This window comes from Lampetra fluviatilis, chromosome 54 (genome assembly GCF_964198595.1).
Source record: "Lampetra fluviatilis chromosome 54, kcLamFluv1.1, whole genome shotgun sequence".
In the NCBI taxonomy this organism is placed as follows: Eukaryota; Metazoa; Chordata; class Hyperoartia; order Petromyzontiformes; family Petromyzontidae; genus Lampetra; species Lampetra fluviatilis.
In genome coordinates, this window is record NC_136328.1 from 4332458 (window position 1) to 4353810 (window position 21353).

Below are 21353 nucleotides of genomic sequence, written 5' to 3' on the forward strand. Positions count from 1 at the left end.
GACGAAAGATGGCAAAGGGTTTCGGCCACACGTTTCGGACAGGGGTCAAACACAGGGGGTCAAGCACAGGGGTCAAACACAGGCCTCATATCTGTCCTTCGTCAGGAGCTCACATGACTGAGCCCATCCCACTGACACGGCCGATAAATCACAAGTAACGCTCCATCTTCTGCGTACGCACGCACGCACGTTGAACTTCTTTTTCTGCGTACGCACGCACGTTGAACTTCTTTCGCGCCGTACGTAGCCAACCGTGCTTATCGGACGTGCGAGGCGTTTGCGGGGGACAACGACACTTAACGGGCACACTAAAATCAGCTCTAAAGTGATGAGTTTTCAATCGAGGTGATGTTAAAAAAAGAGGGAGTTTCGCTCCTGTTGTGCATTCGCGGGGTCTCAGCCCAGCTGACGAAAGACAGATGTGTAAATAACTGGGCAGTGTGTTCGGTCCCTGTCCGGAACGTCGGGAGCACCTCTCACCACCTTTCCTCACCTCCGCCCGGCGTTTCCCACCGCAGAACTGTCTGGCAGCGCTACTTTTCATCGCATACGTGGTTTACATGTTGTTTACATGTAGGTTACATGTGTAACGGCGTAAGTTGCGCAGGAGATGTTTGACGGAGGCAACACGCATTTATTAACAAATGGGTACTATACAGTACGTAGCGCACCCTAACACAGGAAGGGGTAACGGCCCCTTCACCCGGTCTATCTGAGGCAGTGTCCCTCGGCTAACGTTTCCCCGTTAGCTCCTACTACACTCCTCTAACCCAGACCATACTATAGAGGCTAACTGACCTGGCCCAGCTTCGGCTCAGGTCCGACCCTCAGCAACACGAGCCTGGCGCTCACAAGGACACAGAAGACCTCACTGCTCTGAGGTCGCCCCTGGCTTGCCCTGCTCGGCTCTTACAAGAGCAGCGAGTCAGGGTAGTCCCAGGACTAGCTAGCTGGGTCTTCAGTCTTCACTGGCTCTTCTGCTCCAACGACTGCCTCGAGCTCTCTCGCGCACCGCCTTATATACCCAACTGCCCCCCCGAGGGGCGGGGCTGTATGCGGACGTTGATGTAGACACCCCACGCACGGACCGTGATATAAACACTGCAACGTAATGGCTTGCTACACCCCGGTACGTAACACCTCTACACATGTTGGGTGTGTGTGCGTTGTGGGGGGCGGGTGGACACATTGGTTACCGAGCTATGAAGCCGGCCACACGGGTTCCATTCCCGCTCACGACCACCAATACCGGTGACGATGATCTGAACCGTCCCTGGGTCGCCCCTAGGTCGACTCAGCCTCAAATGAGTACTAGGCGTGGCGTGTAAACATCGTCACTGGGGAGATAAAGGCGGTCGGGCGTGGTGCTGGCCATCCACCTGCGCGTGTGCCGTGCCGGCCTTCATAGGTGCTGCTCTCACAGCACTTGCCCCAAATAGTCTGTTGAAGGCTATATGGGGGATCTTTGTCTTTGTGTTGTAGAGTGGATGACGTGTGTGTGTGTGTGTGCCAGTCAACCCACTGCACCCGGGTCTGTCCCGTGACCTCCTTCACGTGGCCTTAAAATGCACATAGCCTGGCACAAGCGCCATGGTGACGTTGTTGTTGTTGCAGTTTGGGTTGTGCGATGTCTTCCTAAAGAGTTGTGTTTCTGTCACAGCCCCTGGCCCGCATTCTCCATCCTCCCCGGGGGCCCATCCACCCCACCCGGCTCACCCAGGTAGCCGCGTCACGTCACGCCACCCCCCCCCCCCCACAAGCGAAAGGCCTCTGTCAAGAGATGTTTAGTTCTAAGCCATTGAGAGTCTAAGCTTTTGAGAGTTGGTCAATTGCAGATGCACCCACCCACTCGCTCGCCCACCCAACCCATCTACTTACCCACCCACCCATCTACTTACCCACCCACTCACCCACCCACTCACCCACCCACTCACTCACTCACCCACTCACTCACTCACTCACCCACTCACTCACCCATCCACTCACTCGCCCACTCACTGATTCGCTTACCCACCCACCTACTCCCTCATTCACCCAGGCCAACTGTTAAGATATTGTAGTTCTAAGCGAGTTAGCAATGTGGTTTGCTATGCCATTGATAGTTGGTGAATTGTAGATGCACCAACTCACGCATCCACTTGCACACCCACCCACCAATCTATTTACCCACCCATCCACCCACTCACCCTATCTACCCACTCACCCACGAACCCATTCGCTTACCAACCCACCCAGTCACTCACTCACCCACTCACCCCACCAACCCAATGATTCGCTTACCCACTCACCCACCCACTCACCCACCCACCCACTCACCCACCCACTCTTCCCAACGTCTTGTCTCTTCTCACAATTCAAGTTCCTAGAATAAACCCACCCGCGCCTGCAACATGGCTTCATCCCAGAGGTCGCAATCAGGTACCCGATACCCGTTTGCGACCCTGGTGCGGCCGGGTACGGGTAAGGAATCAAAAACCGTTTGCGACCTCTGTAACGAACCCGGCGACCTGAGTTTGATTTCCCGCTCACGGCCACCCAACGCCCGGTGACGATTCATCTTGCACCAGGTTCTAAAGCGTTGCGTTTTTTGTTGCCAGATAAGAGGGTAAAATAAGTATAACCCGTAAAAACAAAGTTTTTCACTATAAATCCTTTATATGCGTGGCGGCTAGAGTCCTCTCGTCCTCTGGCTTGAGATGGCTGCCACCTATGGGTCAGATGATTGCATTGCACCATTAAGCAATTGGTAATTAAATATAATATTTTTGTCCTAAAAAGTGTAAAATTTTGGAGAAAAAATTTTTCACGAACATTAATTGTCACGCACAACGAGTCTGTGTGGAAAATGTCAGCTCCATTGGATCACGGGAAGTGGGTTAAAAAACGACCGAAAGATGTGCACGGTCCTAAGCAAGCAAGCGAACTTAATGTAAAGGATTTAAAAATCAATCATCGAGTTGCGTTTCTGTCGCAGGGCCTGGCGTGCAGCCCCCGTCCTCCCCGGGGGCCCGTCCGCCCCACCAGGCGCACCAAGGTAGTCGCGTCCGCGCCAACCTCCCCACAGAAAGTTTGAGTGATGGACGGTGATTTTGTGTGGCCAGTCAAGGGGGGCGATTAGGCCAGTAACATCGCCAGATTTAGTTTTTAGGCTATACGGGGATCTTTGTTTTCGATAGGTGCTACTCGCTAACAGGACTTGCCCCAATAACCTGTTAAAGGCTATACGGGGGGTCTTTGTTTTCAATAGGTGCTACTCGCTAACAGCACTTGCCACAATAATCTGTTAAAGGCTATACGGAGGATCTTTGTCTTTGATAGGTGCTACTCGCTAACAACACTTGCCCCAATAATCTGTTAGAGGCTATACGGGGGATCTTTATCGTTGATAGGTGCTACTCGCTAACAGCACTTGCCCCAACAGTCTGTTATCGGCTATGCGGGCGAATCGTTGTCCGCGTGCGCAGACGGCAAGAACAAAGGCTGCCAGGTGCCCGAGGTGTTCAAGCTCACCGTGACGCCAACGCAGGCCGAGTACAAGCCGGGCGACAGGGCCGTGTTCCGTTGTGCCGACGGTCTGTACCCGCTGCCCTGGGGCAGCGTGTGCCTGCCCTCCGGCCACTGGGAGTCCATCACGCAGTGCGTGGGTGAGTGAGCGAGCGAGCGAGCTTGCGACGGGACCGCCGGACCCCGCACGTTCGCTCGGTGCCGGGGCCGGGAGGCTTCGCGATCGGAGTTCAAGTCCAGCTTGGGGGTCCATCGGCCGCATCGTCGTCCACCTGCGGAAACTCTCCGTGCGTGGGCTCTTGGGGTGTCTGTCCGAAGGGCGTACGTAGTAAGTTCGACGTAAGTTGAACTTGTTTTCTCGCCGTACGAAGCCGATCGTGCTCATCGGACGTGCCGGGGAAAAGGACAACAAACTAAAAACACAAAAAGCAGTTCTTAAGAAATGGCGTTATCAATGTAGATGATTGTAAAGTGCGTACCTCGACTGGTTTCCTCCTATCGGAAGGAAGAGCGTTCCAGACGGCCGCAGAAGCGCGTCGCAAAAAGGCGCACGTGCCGGCCATCAAGTCATCCCATCGATTAGCGCGGTTGGCTACGTAGGGTGCGAAAGAAGTTCCACATACATCGGCGGTCGGATAGACGTATGTTTCAAAAGTAGGAAGGGCCCATTGTGTGGAGCCCTGTGGTTACACCAGCGAGGCGTCTCTCCCACCCCCCATCTTGAGGTTGATCGGGATTTGAACTCGTGCCCCAAACCCTCCCCGTGACTTCTTCTGTCGTGCGGATACGAGTTGACGGTCGATCTGAACCGGCCCCGGGGCCTCCCCTAGGTAGACTCAGCCTCAAGCGAGTACCCGGTGCGGTGTGCGTTGAACACCTGCTGCTCGCCAACAGCACTTGCCCCAACAGTCCATTAAGGCTGCGCGGTGGATCTTTGTCTTTGTGTGCGCGCGTGCGCATGCAGAGCGCCCGGTGTGCGTGCTTCCCAAGCCACCGGCTCAGGTCGTCCTGGCGGAGAAGTTGCCGCAGCCGGTTTACCAGCCGGGCGACGGCCTCACGTACTCGTGCGCCGCCGGCTGGAAGCTGCCGCCCGTCGCGGGGCGACCGCAGCCCATCAACGACGCCGTGCAGTGCGCCGCGGGACGCTGGGGGGACTTCAAGTGCGTGCGCGCCTAGCGGGGGTCGAACCACGCCGCCGCCGCCACCGCCTACCGCCGCATACCGCCACCTACCACCGCCTACACCCACCTACCACCGCATACACCCACCTACCAGCATCTACCACCACCTACGACTGCTTACCACTGTCGCCTGCCCCTGTTCACCACCGCCTACCCCCGTCTACCGCTGCCTACACCTGCCAACCCCCGCCTACCGCCACCTACACCCACCTACACTCGCCTACCCCTGCCTACCGCAGCCTATACCCACCTACACCCACCTACACCCACCTACCCCAGCCTCTACCCACCTACACCCACCTACACCCACCTACCCCCGCCTACCCCAGCCTCTACCCACCTACACCCACCTACCCCAGCCTCTACCCACCTACACCCACCTACCCCCGTCTACCCCTGCCATCCCCCGCCTACCCCCGCCTACCGCCACCTACACCCACCTACATCCACCTACCCCAGCCTCTACCCACCTACATCCACCTACCCCAGCCTCTACCCACCTATACCCACCTACCCCAGCCTCTACCCACCTACATCCACCTACCCCAGCCTCTACCCACCTATACCCACCTACCGTCGCCGACCCCCGCCTACTGCTGCCTACCCTCGCAAACACTCAAAGCATCCGTCAATCACTTCACCGCGCGTGTGGCCTGAAAAGGAAAAAAATGTGTATAATAAGCGACGTTTCGGGCAAACGGCCCTTCGCAGCACATAACGAGAGAGATCGCAGAGATCGAGTGGGTACGAGTAAGGTGGCTTCTCTGTTTATGTGTTATGAAAGAAGGGGAGTTGCCTGAAACGTCGGCTGTTAAATATATGTTTTCCACTTCTAAGGCCACACACGCATACGGCGTTGCTTGCATCTGCGGGTTCCGCAGTGACCTTTGACATAACAAAAAACTACAAACTAATTTTTTTTAATGTACCAGGTAAGGGCCTACAGAGCTATGTGGCTCTTTTGTTAGAAAGGCGACCTGGCCACAATTGGATCGCCCAACAAAGTGGCTTATCGTCGGCATTTGGACATTCATGGCAGCCGAATATTCTAGAAGCGTGACGTCTAAACGTGGAGGGAAAAAACCGGAGGACCCCGAGATAAATTGACGCGACCATGGGGGGAGAGAGAGACACACACACACACAAACTCCAAATATACAGCAGGCATATTGAGCGTCGGGATCGAACCCACGACCTCCTGTATACCGGGAGAGGTAGTTAACATATCCTAGCCACGGCGGTGCCCAACCTCACGGAGTCGACTTTGCGAGCCACCCACCCCGCTTTGAGTAACGTCGCGTTCACAAGGACACGGGCGACTTTGGCGTCATTCAAAATGCGTCCAATTGGACTGGTGAATCCGCACACGCCCGCCACACCGCTACAATGCAACGTGATTTCACTTCGTTGTCTTTACAAAGACGGTCCTCGCGCTAAGGAAGACGTCTTCATGAGGCGGTTGAGCTTCATCTGAAAAATAAACGTGAACGCCAACACGAATCATTGCGTCGTCGTCTTTGCGCCGTATCGGGCAGTGGTCCACACTCTTTGGTTCTTTCGGTAAAGTCACGTGGGTATTGCAGTCACGAAAGCTTCAAATCAAGATAGAGCAGCGGTCCTTCAGCCTTTTATTGCTGCAGCCTTGGGGAGACAAAGGTGGCCGGGCGCGGTGCTGACCACCCACCTCCCTCGTGTGCCACAGTGCTGGCTTTCATAGGTGCTGCTACTCGCTGACAACGCTTGCCCCAACAGTTCGTTCCATACTATTCTGGGGCATCTTCTTAGTTTTTTTCGGTAAAGTCACGTAGGTAAAAAATAGAAAATAAAATTAATAAAAGTAAAATTAAAATAAAATAAAAATCACGACGTTTCGGAGGCAACACAAGCTTCCGTCTTCAGGTGGAACCGTCACAGCACGATTGCTGTTTCAAGTAAGAGAAATTCCAAGAAAACAGTCCTTGTATATATACTGGTTGAGGGTTGGAGGAGCCAAGGCAAGCACCTGGATATTATTATTGTGAGGTTCGAGGGCATCTTTGTCTTGCGCAGTTCGGTTTTGTGATTTCTGCCAGGGGCCATTTGGATATTTATAACATCATTCGCGGGCCATACAAAATTATCAACTTAAAAATTAGCCTGTTTATATTTGGTCAAACATTTAATGAACTCACCCCTAATGCGATGGCTGGAACTGCTTCTCTTTGGCGAGGCGTGTGATGTTAGCTGGTGTTGATGGTGTTGCTGCTACTCGCAACTGCTTTTCCAGGTTTGCTCCTAGATTTATTGAATTTTGAGTCCCGCCTGCGGTTGCCTTGGCAGGGCCAGACCCAAATGAATTTGTGGGCCTTGTACAGCCCGCGGGCCGGACGTTCCCCACCCCTGCCCTAGAGCAGTGAGTATATCTTAACCATACTCTTAGGTTTTTTCGGTAAAGTCACGTAGGTAAAAATTAAAATTAATAAAAGTAATAATATGAATAAAATAAAATAATAAATCACGACGTTTCGGAGTCAACACAAGTCTCCGTCATCAGGTGGGACCGTCAAAGCTAGATTTAAATCTATTTTCTATTATTATTACTTTTATTAATTTTATTTTTTACCAACGTGACTTTACCAAAAAAACCTAAGAGTATGAATCCTTGCAGTCACGAAAGCTTTAAATCTAAAATCTAGAATATATCTTAACCCTTTACTGCAGCCTTGCACCCCCTTTTGATTCTCAACCGTTCAAACAAAATGTGAATAAATACACAGGGTTTGATGAAACAATGTAAGTTCTAGCTTACGTGTCCGTTGCTTCATTTGTGTTTTTGATGATTTATCGTCTTTAAAAAATATCGCATCCCCCCCCCCCACCACCAGAATGGGCATCTTGCACCCACAAAGGGATCATAGCAGTCAACCCGTACGGTTTACCCCGTGTTCTTGTGCAGGGAAATCGAGTTGTCAGGTCTATACGGCGTACAGCCGTTCCAATACGGGCAATGTTTAAAAATATATTTTTGGTCTATTTGTGTTTATCCCTTGTGATGGGACTTTGTAGGATGAACGTTGAGATCGATAAGGGGCACGGGGTGACCAATAAGGTTTTGAATTGGTCATATTGTATATATTGTGATTTTTAAAAAAATATTATAAGTGAATTATGTTGTTCTTTGGGTATGTATCACCAATCGTGATAACGTCAATGATTCTCGCTTCAACATTTATGATCCTCTTTTTAACAATGATGTGTGTAACTATGTCAGGTCTCGGGATTCAGACCTCACCGCAGGATACAGTTCGTCATTACGACAATGATGCACGAGTCTAGGAAAGCAGCACTCGGAAACGTGTTTTTAATCGAAGCAACTTTAATCTCAACTTACCTTCACATCAAACTCTTATTAGAATACCGAAAACAGTGCCCATGCAAATAGACGTAGTCATCAATTCGCAATATTGGTGTATAACTCAAATCTCCACTTAACTTCGCAAGCGTCTTAGCTGATCACAGTATTATACTGGTAGGAACCTCCTGGGGAGGGTGGGGCTGGGTGGGGAGGGGAGGGTGGGGAGGGGCTGGGTGGGGAGGGAGGGGCTGGGTGGGGAGGGGAGGGTGTGGAGGGGCTGGGTGGGGAGGGTAGGTTGGGGAGGGGCTGGGTGGGGAGGGTGGGAGGGTGGGGCTGTATGGGGGCTGGGAGGGGTAGGGCTGGGTGGGGAGGGGCTGGTCACCTCGTGGTGCCCTTAAAAAACTCAACGTTTAACCTACTCACGCCGGCTTGTGCCCGCCCTCACAGTCGGCTATATTTGCGGAATACACCACGCAGCCTTTGACCCTGGCCATTGACCGAGCAACCCAACGTTCCTACCAGCTCCCTCCGCAGGAATGTGTTGCGGAAATGCATTCGCACACCTCTTAGCTTCTCACAACACTTCGCTTAGTACGGTACAACTTCTCGAAGTCCGTTCTTAACTCTGCAATTGACTCAAAACATGAGGGAAAACGTAGAAAAAAACTTTCAGCGATGCTCAGAGTCTGCGAGCGCAGAACTCAACACTTTGCAACACACAGAGCCCTTTGCTGTTGCAAGACTCTTCACACTTGGCTGGTTATGGGTGCCAGTCCCGGAGTTTGCCTCAACAAGACTGACTTGCGTGATTTTGGGTGCTGTTTATATAGGGATTCCTAGCTCATGCGATTAATGACCTAAGACACATTATGGTCCAACGTTCTCCCATCGTTTGCACACGTGGTGCATCCATCGGGTCAGCCTGAGTTCATTCCTGGCTCTGGCTCCGCAGACATCCTGGCGCCTGATGTCATCACCCCCATCAAACTCCCTCCCTCTGGAGGTCATCCCACGAGTTGTGTGGGCACAGACCCACTTAATTGTCCCTATATGTGGTGTGTGTGTGTGTCTGTAGCCATGGTCATTGTGAAACGTCCTTTCTCTCTCTGGGTGTTCATGTATAGGTTTATCCCTTCTTTTATTGAGCCTAGTTTGCCGAGTTCGAATCCCACTCACAACCTACGGGGAATTTCTAGCTTATTTAATGCATCTTCGAAGACATTAAGGCCCGAAGCTTCTCCCACCTTTGCACACGTGGTGCATCCATTGGGTCAGCCTGAGTTCATCCCTGGTTCTGGCTCCGCAGACATCCTGGCACCTGATGTCATCACCCCCGATAAACTCCCTCCAGAGGTCATCCCACAATTTGTGTAGGTGTAGTGACATAGAATGAGTCACTAGAATGCGTGGCATGGGATGCTCGGAGAGAGGAGGACTATGGGTATAGTAGCCCGCTCTGCCAGTGAGACACATGGGCAGAGCCTGGAACCTCCTGGTGGGATCCAGAGGAGGGCGTGGCCGAGGGCGGAGCCAGGCCACGCCGGGGAGGATAAAAGGGAGGCTCCGACACTCAGTCGGGGCTGCTGTTGTCTGGGAAAGGAACTCGTCGTGCTGCCATCGTCCTCGTCTTTACATCCTCGGCGTCGCTGGTCGGGTAGCGTACGGACCGTGGGTAGATATCCCCTGTGACTATATGGAATGGAATAAAGGATGTGCCTCCAACTCTTCGTGTGACCAGATTAATACACTACATAGGCACAGACCAACTTAATTGCCCCAGGTGTGGTATGTTTGTCTGTAGCCATGCTCATTGTGAAACGGACTTCCTCTCTCTTAACGTCGACTCATTCTTAAAATGAATTCCTGCTGCAGCATGCAATGACAGCCACTGGGAAGACAAAGGCGGTCGGGCAGGCTCTGGTTATACCCCTGGAACATATTATTTTGGTCGTGCAGAATTTTCATAATCCGTATTATGTATATTTTCTGAATGATCCCTTGGTTCAATACTTCAATACAAAACTTCCAAAATTCGTTATCAGGTTTATATACCTAACCCAGATCTCACTTATATATGGATAAGTGGATGTTAACAAAACATACAACTAGTCGTATTCAAAACCCCCTATGTGCTGTATTGCCATGTAACAATAAATCCTATCACAAAAGTGAACGTTTAATATCATGATGTTTAAGAATATTCATATGGCATTTGAACGTTTCGACTTTCCAGGCACCAGGGTTTGTTAATTCAGAGTTAAACAGCAAGTGGCTTTCTCGTCTCTTGTATTTTCCCCTCGAGCCGGCAGCGAGTTTATTGTGTTTTGCTATGGGTCCTCCCTTGCTCTCTAAGAAATTCCCCCGGGTCACTCATTTGCCCCCCCCCCTTCCCGGTGCAAAAGTGTATTCCTTTACGGCTTGTCATGAACGTGCTCCTTCTTTGCCGCATGAGTTTGGTAGTACATGTTGTTTGTCGTTTATTGTGAAAATTCCGTCAGTTCCTATGATCACTGTTTCATTGCTTTATTTTGGTGATTTCGAAAAGTTTACTGGTTTGGCCATGTTTGTTTGTTGTAGTACGGAGTAAGACTGATGGCCTTAATCTAAGTTGTCTTGTGGTTGTTGTTGTTGTTTGACTTGCATCCCACTGGGATTTTTGCACACAGCGTTGGTGTACGGTGCTTTTTCTTGCAATATTTTGCAGTCTTTTCTTGGATTTTCTGTTTGCACTTAGTCACATAGTCACTTTAAGATGCTTTTTTGTTCATGTTTTTGTTTTTTGTTTGTTGCGGTTGCACCCGATTCAAGAGCCGAATGGCTCACAGGGCTATACCTAATCAATGAACTTGAACTTTAATTCCTGGGAAGCGAAATATTCAACGGCTTTAAGGGCCTCCTCGGCTCTGGTTATTCCCCAATCGTGGTCCATCCATCTGGGCGATGCCTCTTGCATTCCCTTTGGCTCAGCTTTGGCTTCGTCATCATTGGTATTTTTATTTCGATTTAAAGCTTTCGTGACTGCAGGGATTCATCTTCTTGGTTCTTTCGGTAAAGTCACGTAGAAGGGAAATAATAAAAGAAAAAAAAGAAAACATATTTAACTGGTTTATTTTTTATTATTTCCCTTCTACGTGACTTTAATATTCTTGGTTCTTTCGGTAGTCACGTTATGTTTAATAAAACATAATGAAATATGTTTTATTTTTATTATTTTATTATTCTTTTATTATTTCCCTTCTACGTGACTTTACCGAAAGAACCAAGAATATGAATCCCTGCAGTCACGAAAGCTTTTAATCTAAATGTTTCAGTAATAATTACAATGAGTCTGTAAAGGCCATACAGCACTTGGCCCACGAGCCTGCGCGAGGCTACACGGGGGCGCTTTGCCTTTGCCTCCTGGCCGCGCGCGTGACGGAGCGAGGTCGGGGAAAATGAGCGCGGTCCCTGGCGCGCGGCCCCCGCCCTCCGCCCCCTGACCCCTGACCCCCCCCGCCCCCCTCCCGTCTCTTTGTTCGACGCGGCGCCTCCACACCCACCGCCAAGAGACACGCGGAAGGCCGGGCCCACCTCACCTCACCTCACCACCTCACCCCACCTCACCGACGTTCGCGCCAGCATCGTCCTCGTCGCGACCCCGTAGCGCTGCGTCTGATCTGGTGAGGGTAGGGCCTGTGGTGGTGGTGGTGGTGAGGGTTGGTGGTGGTGGTAGTGGTGGTGAGGGTTGGTGGTGGTGGTGGTGAGGGTAGGGCCTGGTGGTGGTAGTGGTGGTGAGGGCTGGTGGTGGTGAGGGTAGGGCCTGATGGTGGTAGTGGTGGTGAGGGTGGTGGTGGTGGTGGTAGGGCCTGGTGGTGGTGGTGGTGAGGGTAGGGCCTTGTGCTGGTGAGGTTTTGGCCTGGTCGTGGTGAGAGAAGGGCTTGGTGGTGCTGCTCAGGATTGGCAAGGCCAGGGCCTGCATACAATGAGAACGAGGTGTGCTGATGACAGCATTTGGTGGTTGAGGGCTGAGCGTGGTGGTGGTGGTGGTGGGGGCTCTGTGTGGTGGTGGTGATGGGTGTGGTGGTGGTGATGGGTGTTCTGTGTGATGGGTGTTCTGTGTGGTGGTGGTGGTGGGGGTTCTGTGTGGTGGTGGTCATGGGTGTGGTGGTGGTGGTGGGGGCTCTGCGTGGTGGTGATGGGTGTTCTGTGTGGTGGTGGTGGGTGTTCTGTGTGGTGGTGGTGATGGGTGTGGTGGTGGTGATGGGTGTGGTGGTGGTGGTGGGGGCTCTGCGTGGTGGTGGTGATGGGTGTTCTGTGTGGTAGTGGTGATGGGTGTGGTGGTGGTGATGGGTGTTCTGTGTGGTAGTGGTGATGGGTGTGGTGGTGGTGATGGGTGTTCTGTGTGGTGGTGGTGATGGGTGTGGTGGTGGTGATGGGTGTTCTGTGTGGTGGTGGTGATGGGTGTGGTGGTGGTGATGGGTGTTCTGTGTGGTGGTGGTGGGTGTTCTGTGTGGTGGTGGTGGTGGGTGTTCTGTGTGGTGGTGGTGGTGGTGATGGGTGTTCTGTGTGGTGGTGGTGGTGGTGGTGGTGATGGGTGTTCTGTGTGGTGGTGGGGGTTCTGTGTGGTGGTGGTGATGGGTGTGGTGGTGGTGGGGGTTCTGTGTGGTGGTGGTGATGGGTGTGGTGGTGGTGGTGGGGGCTCTGCGTGGTGGTGGTGATGGGTGTTCTGTGTGGTGGTGGTGGTGGTGGGTGTTCTGTGTGGTGGTGATGGGTGTGGTGGTGGTGGTGGTGGGGGCTCTGCGTGGTGGTGGTGATGGGTGTTCTGTGTGGTAGTGGTGATGGGTGTGGTGGTGGTGATGGGTGTTCTGTGTGGTGGTGGTGATGGGTGTGGTGGTGGTGATGGGTGTTCTGTGTGGTGGTGGTGATGGGTGTGGTGGTGGTGATGGGTGTTCTGTGTGGTGGTGGTGATGGGTGTTCTGTGTGGTGGTGGTGATGGGTGTTCTGTGTGGTGGTGGTGATGGGTGTTCTGTGTGGTGGTGGTGATGGGTGTTCTGTGTGGTGGTGGTGATGGGTGTTCTGTGTGGTGGTGGTGGTGATGGGTGTTCTGTGTGGTGGTGGTGGTGATGGGTGTTCTGTGTGGTGGTGGTGGTGATGGGTGTTCTGTGTGGTGGTGGTGGTGATGGGTGTTCCTGTGTGGTGGTGGTGGTGGTGATGGGTGTGGTGGTGGTGATGGGTGTTCCTGTGTGGTGGTGGTGGTGATGGGGGCTCTGTGTGGTGGTGGTGATGGGTGTGGTGGTGGTGATGGGTGTTCCTGTGTGGTGGTGGTGATGGATGTTCTGCGTGGTGGTGGTGATGGGTGTGGTGGTGGTGATGGATGTTCTGCGTGGTGGTGGTGATGGGTGTGGTGGTGGTGATGGGTGTTCTGTGTGGTGGTGGTGATGGGTGTGGTGGTGGTGATGGGTGTTCTGTGTGGTGGTGGTGATGGGTGTTCTGTGTGGTGGTGGTGGTGGTGATGGGTGTTCCTGTGTGGTGGTGGTGATGGGGGCTCTGTGTGGTGGTGGTGATGGGTGTGGTGGTGGTGATGGGTGTTCCTGTGTGGTGGTGGTGATGGGTGTTCCTGTGTGGTGGTGGTGATGGGTGTGGTGGTGGTGATGGGTGTTCTGTGTGGTGGTGGTGATGGGTGTTCTGTGTGGTGGTGGTGGTGGTGGTGGTGATGGGTGTTCTGTGTGGTGGTGGTGGTGGTGGTGATGGGTGTTCCTGTGTGGTGGTGGTGGTGATGGGTGTTCTGTGTGGTGGTGGTGATGGGGGCTCTACATGGTGGTGGTGGCGATGCTTAAAGGGCCCATGGCTACTCTCCCGTTCCATGTTGTCCTTCCCCTGCACCTCCAATGAGCACGGTTGGCTACGTCGGGTGTGAAAGAAGTTCAACATGCACACGTACGTGCCGTGTTTATACAACCACTGGCATCCGGGAACGGCTCTTGTGTTCCAACCGGGTTGGACTATTTCGTGACATAGACAATTGCTCCAGTTTATATACTATGAAGACGGGCCATTAGCTGAAACGTTGCCAATATGTTTTTATTTTTAAGGCCACGAGGTATTATTTGTTGAACGTGTTGAGATTTTTGTTTATTTAGGTGCTTGGTGACAGTTGTATTTTTACCTGCCAAAGTTTTTATTTTAACTTAAAGCCTACCTGTTTAGCCTGGCATTCACAGATAAAAACTAAATGTTACAAGAAAAAGGTATGGTTGTAGACTAACCTAATTACCATAACAATTTTATCGTTTTAAAGTTTTAATAACTTTTTCCAGGGACCTTGGTTTTAAGAAAGCCGCCTTTAAATAAACACAATATTATTGATTCTAGATTTGAAGCTTTCGTGACTGCAAGTAATCATACTCTTAGGTTTTTTCGGTAAAGTCACGTAGGTAAAAAACAAAATAAAAATTTATAAAAGTAATAATAGAAATAACTCACTTGATACAGTAAATCTGGATGTGACGGTCCCATCTGATGACGGAGACTTGTGTTGCCTCCGAAACGTCGTGATTTATTATTTAATTTTATTTCTATTTTAATATTTTAATTTTTTACCTACGTGACTTTACCGAAAAAACCTAAGAGCACAATATAATTGATGGAGTAACGTTTAACGGTTGTGCGCCAAGTGCTTTAACAGTCTCGCGCGTCCATCTTCTCCGCAGCGACCCATCGCCACCATCACCACCTTCATCGCCGCCATGGCCGCCGCCAGCGTTCTTACGAGCGAAGACTTCCCCGGGTGGCTTCGGACGCACGGGGTCAGCGCCAACGTCGCCAGCGCCATCGGCTCGGAGCTGGGCATCCAGGACGGCTCGGTGCTGCGCGCCTGCGTCGGAGACGGCCGCATCAGGGCCGAGCTGCTGGCCGTGGCGCGCGACCGCCTGCCCTTTGGCTTCTACGCCGTGCTGCGACAGGTGGTTGGCACGCTGCGGCGGTCGCCGGACGCCGCCGACACCGCCGAGGACGCCGGCCATGACGGCGGTGGCGTGCGATCCGACGCGGCCCTCGGGGACCTTGTGGACGTTCTCGTCGCGCTCTTCAGCGGCCTCTGCCGCGAGCTGACGCTGACCGTGGGGAGGCTGGGCTCCATCGAGGCGAGGGGCTACGCGGCCGGAGGGCCTTCCGACGACGCGGCCGGTCTCAGCCCCGCGTACGGCGTCGCCGAACGGGATCATTCCGGAGAGAGCTTGCGTGACTACTCGAGGCACGGTGAGTTTATTGTCGCCGAGGGCCTGTCGGAATCTTTGTTTAGACCGGAGGAATCCGATGAGCTATGAAGCTCTTTCTCGCAGACGTTTATAACTCTAGATTTGAAGCTTTCGTGACTGCAAGGATTCATATTCTTAGGTTTTTTCCGTAAAGTCACGTAGGTAAAAAAATTTAAATTAATTAAAGTAAAATTAAAATAAAATAAAAATCACGACGTTTCAAGTTGATACAGCAATCGTGCTGTGACGGTTCCACCTGAAGACGGAAGCTTGTGTTGCCTCCGAAACGTCGTGATTTTTATTTCATTTTTTATTTTACTTTTATTAATAATTTTTTTTTTACCTACGTGACTTTACCGAAAAAACCTAAGAATACGTGTATAACTGCCACACCGCGGTGGCTACGCTGCTGCACGTGGCTGCCTGGAATCCACAGCGCTGTGGAGGCAGCAGTGAAGGGTCGGCGGGGGATCTTTGCACGAATGGAAAAATGCTGCGAAACTCCCTTCCCGTGAGCGTCGATAAAAAATAGTTTATAGTTGACTCTTTAGTCTGCCTTTGTGTCCTGCGCATTGCTGCTTCTCACTAGCTGCAGCGTGGTAGAATGCGTGAAGCGCGCCTGGCAGCGTTCGAAGATATTTTGCTGCTATTGCCTAGCAGGGAAACGCGGCCTTGCGTACCAGTTATGATGGTTCACCTTACGTACATACAGATTCATTATTAAGTTTCTCACGTGGCTTTTGAACGTTTTATTTTTTCAAAGATATTACCGACGAGTATTTGAATGCCGAACTTCCAGCAAGCGTGCAAGATCTGCAATTCGAAGACGATATGACGCTGCCCTCTGGTAAGCGGAGCGTCCCCGCTTCGACTCGGGGCTCATCGTTGCCCACGTTTAACGAGAACAATTCGGTTCGTACGCAGCGTCATTTGCGCGACTGCATCTCGCAGCTTTGCGCAATCCACAACGCACACGGAGGTGCACATACAGCGAATCGCCGTTTGACACGCGTGGCTCGCGCGCAACGCGTTTTCGCTTCGAGCGCATTTTTTTTCTTTTGTGGAACTTCTTGCGCTTAACTAACGCACAGCTCCGGCCACTACAACACGAGTCTAACGCGGGACGGACGACTTTTCTCAGCGGCGTTGGTGTTGCTGCTGTTTGTAGCGACTGCATGGGGAGACACATGGACACACTGCTGCTGTTTGTAGCTACTGCATGGGGAGACGCGCGATATCGGACAATGTTATTCTGTCGCTTAGGAGAGTCTTACAGCGGAGATGGCGTCGAACGACGCGGTTCGCCCCCTTGTTGTTTTTTGTTTTATCCCCCCCACCAGATGAAGTTGGCGAGCCTACGGACAGCAGCTCTGCCCACGGGCCCGCGTGGCGTGGCATTAAGGTCGAGCACGACGACGACGGGTGTTCAGGTACTAAGATATTGAGCACGACGACGACAGGTGTTCAGGTACTAAGATATTGAGCACGACGACGGGTGTTCAGGTACTAAGATATTGATCACGACGACGACGGGTGTTCAGGTACTAAGATATTGAGCACGACGACGGGTGTTCAGGTACTAAGATATTGATCACGACGACGACGGGTGTTCAGGTACTAAGATATTGAGCACGACGACGGGTGTTCAGGTACTAAGATATTGATCACGACGACGACGGGTGTTCAGGTACTAAGATATTGAGCACGACGACGGGTGTTCAGGTACTAAGATATTGATCACGACGACGACGGGTGTTCAGGTACTAAGATATTGAGCACGACGACGGGTGTTCAGGTATCGCGCGGCAAACTCTCAGCCTTTCTCCAGGGACAACGCCAGTGGCCCTTCGTGATCTATGAAGTAGAAGGGGGTCCTTGTCTGAACATACCCCCCCCCTCCCCCCCACTCTGTATTGGATCTGTGAAGGTCACGTGCATGCTCGTCGTAGCTGTTGACGAATGCGTTGAGTTTTGTTGTTAATTGTGCTACTTTAGCATTTGCGTTGTCATGCCGCATTTGCAATATCTTCTTTAATCGTAATCCTCACTGTAGTTAGACATTTCAAAGATCATCTTGATTTGAAACTTTCGTGACTCCAGGAATCCATACTCTTTGGTTCTTTCGGTAAAGTCGCATAGGTAGAAAAAATAATAGATCGCGACGTTTCGATCGCAATGCAAGCAATCGTCATCAGGCGATTGCTTGCCGCCTGATGGCGATTGCTTGCGTTGCGATCGAAACGTCGATCTATTATATATTTTTCTACCTACGTGACTTTACCGAAAGAACCAAAGAGTATATTTAAAAGATAATTTCGTAATATACTCTACATTGTGTGATTTGTTGCCATTATTTTCCCTTCACTATATAAATTTTTATTTCATAATTTCTTGCGACCTGTTTACGTACGCTACTTTCGCCAGGGATCCGACGCTTTTGTTGATGAAACCCGATTCGTGAGCTTCTTAGCTCACAGGGTGCTTCAAAATAAATTTGTATAAACTGACCTTGAAACTTGTGCACCACTGTCCTACTCGGCAAGCGGCAGCAACCGCATCATCCAGTTCATCTGTCTGACTACGTTTGAGCTGTATTTTACACGCTTTCATTGAACTCGCTCTGTCTGTTGTTGTTGTCGTATCCTCAAATGTTGTCACTCAATTTTAACCCACTTCCCAATGTGGTATCGACTGCAAACTTGGTATACTTATGTCATACTGATGACAATACTATATTCTATCATAAAAAATGTATATATATTTGTAAACATTCTTTTATGTAATGTTTCTGCTTGGGTCTAATTGTCCACGCTCAACTGACGTTGGCTGTAAATCACCACGGCCCCTTACGTTGTGGCAAGCCTCGGGGCCACTTCCTGGAGTCGTGGAGTTCTGCCATTACGAGTACGGTACATTTCATTAAAGCGTATTTTTTTAAAAGTATTTTTAAATATTACTTAATTTATTGAATCTCACCCCTGCAACAAGGCCTCTCCATGCCTTTTATTCGCGGGTGGGAGGGTCGTCTGACCATACTTCGCCGCACCGGTCCAGCGCGAGTTGCTGAAAAACTGGCTAAGCGGCGGCAACACATCACCGGTGTTAGCCAAGGACCTGGAATCAAACTCGGACCCCCCACCACGTTCATAGCGCGGTGAGCTTACAAATGCCCCCACTCCGGTCATTGACGGTGCGAAATTGTCAACTCTCTGCGGCTCCCAGGCGAGGTGCAGGGGACAGCGTGCGGGTGGAACGATGCAGACGCAGCGGAGGCGTCGTCTGCTTTCTCCGCTCAAAACCAAGACCACCCAGGCAAGGCCGGTGTGTGCGTGTGTGTTGTGGTGCAACGGTTGGCACGTCGCGCTACGAACCCGGCGACCCGAGTTTGATTCCCGCTCACGGCCAACACCGGTGACGGTTATCCGAACCGGTCTTGGGGTTGACTCGGCCTCAAATGAGTACCTGGTGAGGTGTGTAGTAAACATCGCCACAAGGGAGACAAAGGCGGCTGGGCATGGTTTCTGGCCCACCCACCCTCTCGTGCACCGTGCCGGCCTTCATAGGTGCTACTCTAACGGCACTTGCCCCAACAGTCTGTGAAGGCTATATAGGAGGTCTTTCTTTTTTCTCGTTCCCATGTACCTCCCTCTCCACTGTCTCCAATCGGTTGATCAATAGAAATCGCAAAGTTGACGAGGCACAGACTGAATGAGTGTGTCCTCGGGCGATAGCGACCAGGCTGGCGTCTCCGCTACTTTGGCGTCCCCATGTGGGGCCCCTGGCCCGGCCAATGTCTCTCTCTCTCCGCGTGGTTCCCTACCTCTGTGGATCTCTGAGTGGGTCTTCGCATGTCTTTGATGTAAGTCTATGGATACTCTGTGCGAATCTGTGGGTCTCCGTGTAAGTTTGTGGGTCTCTGTGTGGGTCTATTGCTCTCTGTGTGGGTCTATTGCTCTCTGTGTGGGTCTATGGGTTTATATGTGAGCTTATGGGTCTATATGTGATTCTATGGGTCTCTGTGTGAAGTGCTATCTGCCACTCTAATTTCCAATCATTTCCCCAAACGAACTACGCGCCCGTTGCTTTCAAAGCGTCATGAGACAGACAAATAAGAACATTACTACGAATCCAGAAGAAACTAACCGAACGCATCTTTTTTCCCCGCTTGCTTGGTCCAGAGATGGACGGACGTTCGGATTTCTTCATCCAAGGCGTGACATCGCTACAGAGCGCGACCAAGCGACCGCTGCGGGCGGCAAGGATTAAGAGCTACGTCCGGTTACAGCAGCAGCAGCAACAGCACCAGCAGCTGCATCACCTGCAGCAGCAGCAGCATCAGCAGCATCAGCAGCAGGCTTCCGAAGACGACGGCAACATCGCGGCCTTCGGCGCGAGTGCCGCTGTCGCCTTAACTCCGCTGCAGCCAGGCCAATCGCGAGGGCAGGGGCCCGCAGGGAAGCGGGGGAGTCGGCAAAACCACGGCAGCGCTACTACCGGCGGCGCCTCCTCCTCCGCCGCCGCCGCCAAAAAGCCGTACGAATGCCGGCAGTGCGGGCGGCAGTTCGCCAAGTCCATTTACCTGACGGTGCACATGCGCATACACACGGGCGAGAAGCCTCACGGCTGCGAGGTGTGCGGCCAGGCGTTTTCGCAGTACTCGACGTGGAAGCGTCACCTGCGCACGCACACGGGGGAGAAGCCGTACCGCTGCGAGGTGTGCGGGCGCGCCTTCTCGCACTACACCAGCCTGACGAGCCACGTGCGGCGGCACACGGGCGAGAAGCCCTACCGTTGCGACGTGTGCGGGCGCGCGTTCTCGCAAGGCTCGAGCATGAAGACGCACATGCGCACGCACTTGGCGAAGAAATCCTAAGCGGCGGCGGCGGGGGCGTTTGGGGTGGGTGGCTGGGTCCGGCCCGACCGAGGCCCCGGTCGGGATAGGAACGGTCGTTTAATCGGGCTGGACTACGGAACTCTTCTGGACGTATTGTTGGGTTAAATTTCACGTTGGGTTTTTTTATTGTGAGACCACCCCTCGTGCTTCCTAAGGGACTTCTTCTTCGGGCTTCGTCCCCATTTCCCGCTGGCGGGTCGTGTGGGCAACGGACCGGCGCGTTTTTTAACGGAAGTTCCAACTCCCCTCGTCACCGACTCCCACCAGCTTCCTGGGTCCCGCACGCGGCTGACCTCCCTCTGCACCTGGAGCCAACGTGACCACGACAACCGCACTCCGCGCGTGCCCCCCACGCTTGCTGACCTGGGCTCGCGTGGAATCGGATGGTCTCGGTGCCATCCCTCCCGTGCTGATGATGTGAAGCAGCCGTCTCTGCCTGGGTCGGGCAGGATGAACGCCGTGCGATGATTATAATAATACAATGGAAATTCTCTGTACTCCACTAATATTTTATTGACTATCCCAATGGTGTCTGGAGAGCAGACATTTTCACTTTACCTGTGTTGATAAGAGGTTTTTCCACTTTTTTCTGGCAACAAAACAGGTGTTAAGATGTTAAAACACCAAGCTGAAAGCCTTTACAAGGAATCATGTCTGCATGAACCACAATACGTGTGGTCAGAATGCAAACAAAGAACATACTCTGATAATATATGCATTGTCCTTGAAACTGATTGGTCCACACCAGAGGAGACAGCTTTCTTTTGAGCCTCGTCTCAAACGGTGTTAGACCAGAGGACGCCAAAAGGCGTACGCCTGGCAAAGGAGAGGTCCCATTATGATTTACCTGTGTTATTAAACAATGCCTATAATGCTTAATTCCAATGTGTTAATGAATAAACAATCGCTAAGAGTAGATTATTATACCAACGTTTTGCATCGTTGGTGGTGGTGTCATTGATTTTGAGATAATAAAAATTACTTGCTGTTAGTAGCTCAGCTTATTGGAGAGTATATTGAGTATTTTGATGATATTAATGTAGTTTATATTTTAGTTTTTTACGTGGTGGTTTGGCTGCAGCTCCTTACTATTAAAATTCCCTCCCTTTATTACTGCTAATCCTACTTCCTCCCTTTATGACTGCTAATCCTACATAATACACGAGCATAATATGACTTTGATACCCCCCCATCACCTACACATT

General features: G+C 51.7%; 1 protein-coding gene and 1 long non-coding RNA gene across 5 annotated transcripts; both read left to right on the forward strand.

The window, feature by feature from the left end:
- Window positions 1–1659: 1659 nt before the first annotated feature.
- Window positions 1660–4894, forward strand: LOC144949484 (uncharacterized). Its single transcript, XR_013640282.1, has 4 exons — window positions 1660–1720; window positions 2975–3034; window positions 3465–3644; window positions 4469–4894. It is a non-coding gene; the product is annotated as an uncharacterized LOC144949484 (long non-coding RNA).
- Window positions 4895–11490: 6596 nt separating this feature from the next.
- LOC144949630 (uncharacterized) lies at window positions 11491–21142 on the forward strand. Of its 4 annotated transcripts, XM_078879604.1 has the most exons (7): window positions 11491–11678; window positions 13892–13935; window positions 14709–15255; window positions 16018–16101; window positions 16595–16684; window positions 18477–18566; window positions 19433–21142. In XM_078879604.1, exons 3-7 carry the CDS (start codon window positions 14745–14747, stop codon window positions 20125–20127), a joined length of 1470 nt encoding a protein of 489 aa, XP_078735730.1. In that variant the 5' UTR covers window positions 11491–11678; window positions 13892–13935; window positions 14709–14744; the 3' UTR covers window positions 20128–21142. The 4 variants fall into 4 exon arrangements, with proteins under 4 accessions (XP_078735730.1, XP_078735731.1, XP_078735729.1 ...); XM_078879605.1 differs by lacking the exon at window positions 13892–13935 and having other exon boundaries at window positions 19466–21142; XM_078879603.1 differs by lacking the exon at window positions 13892–13935 and having other exon boundaries at window positions 11492–11678.
- The last annotated feature ends 211 nt before the right edge of the window (window positions 21143–21353 follow it).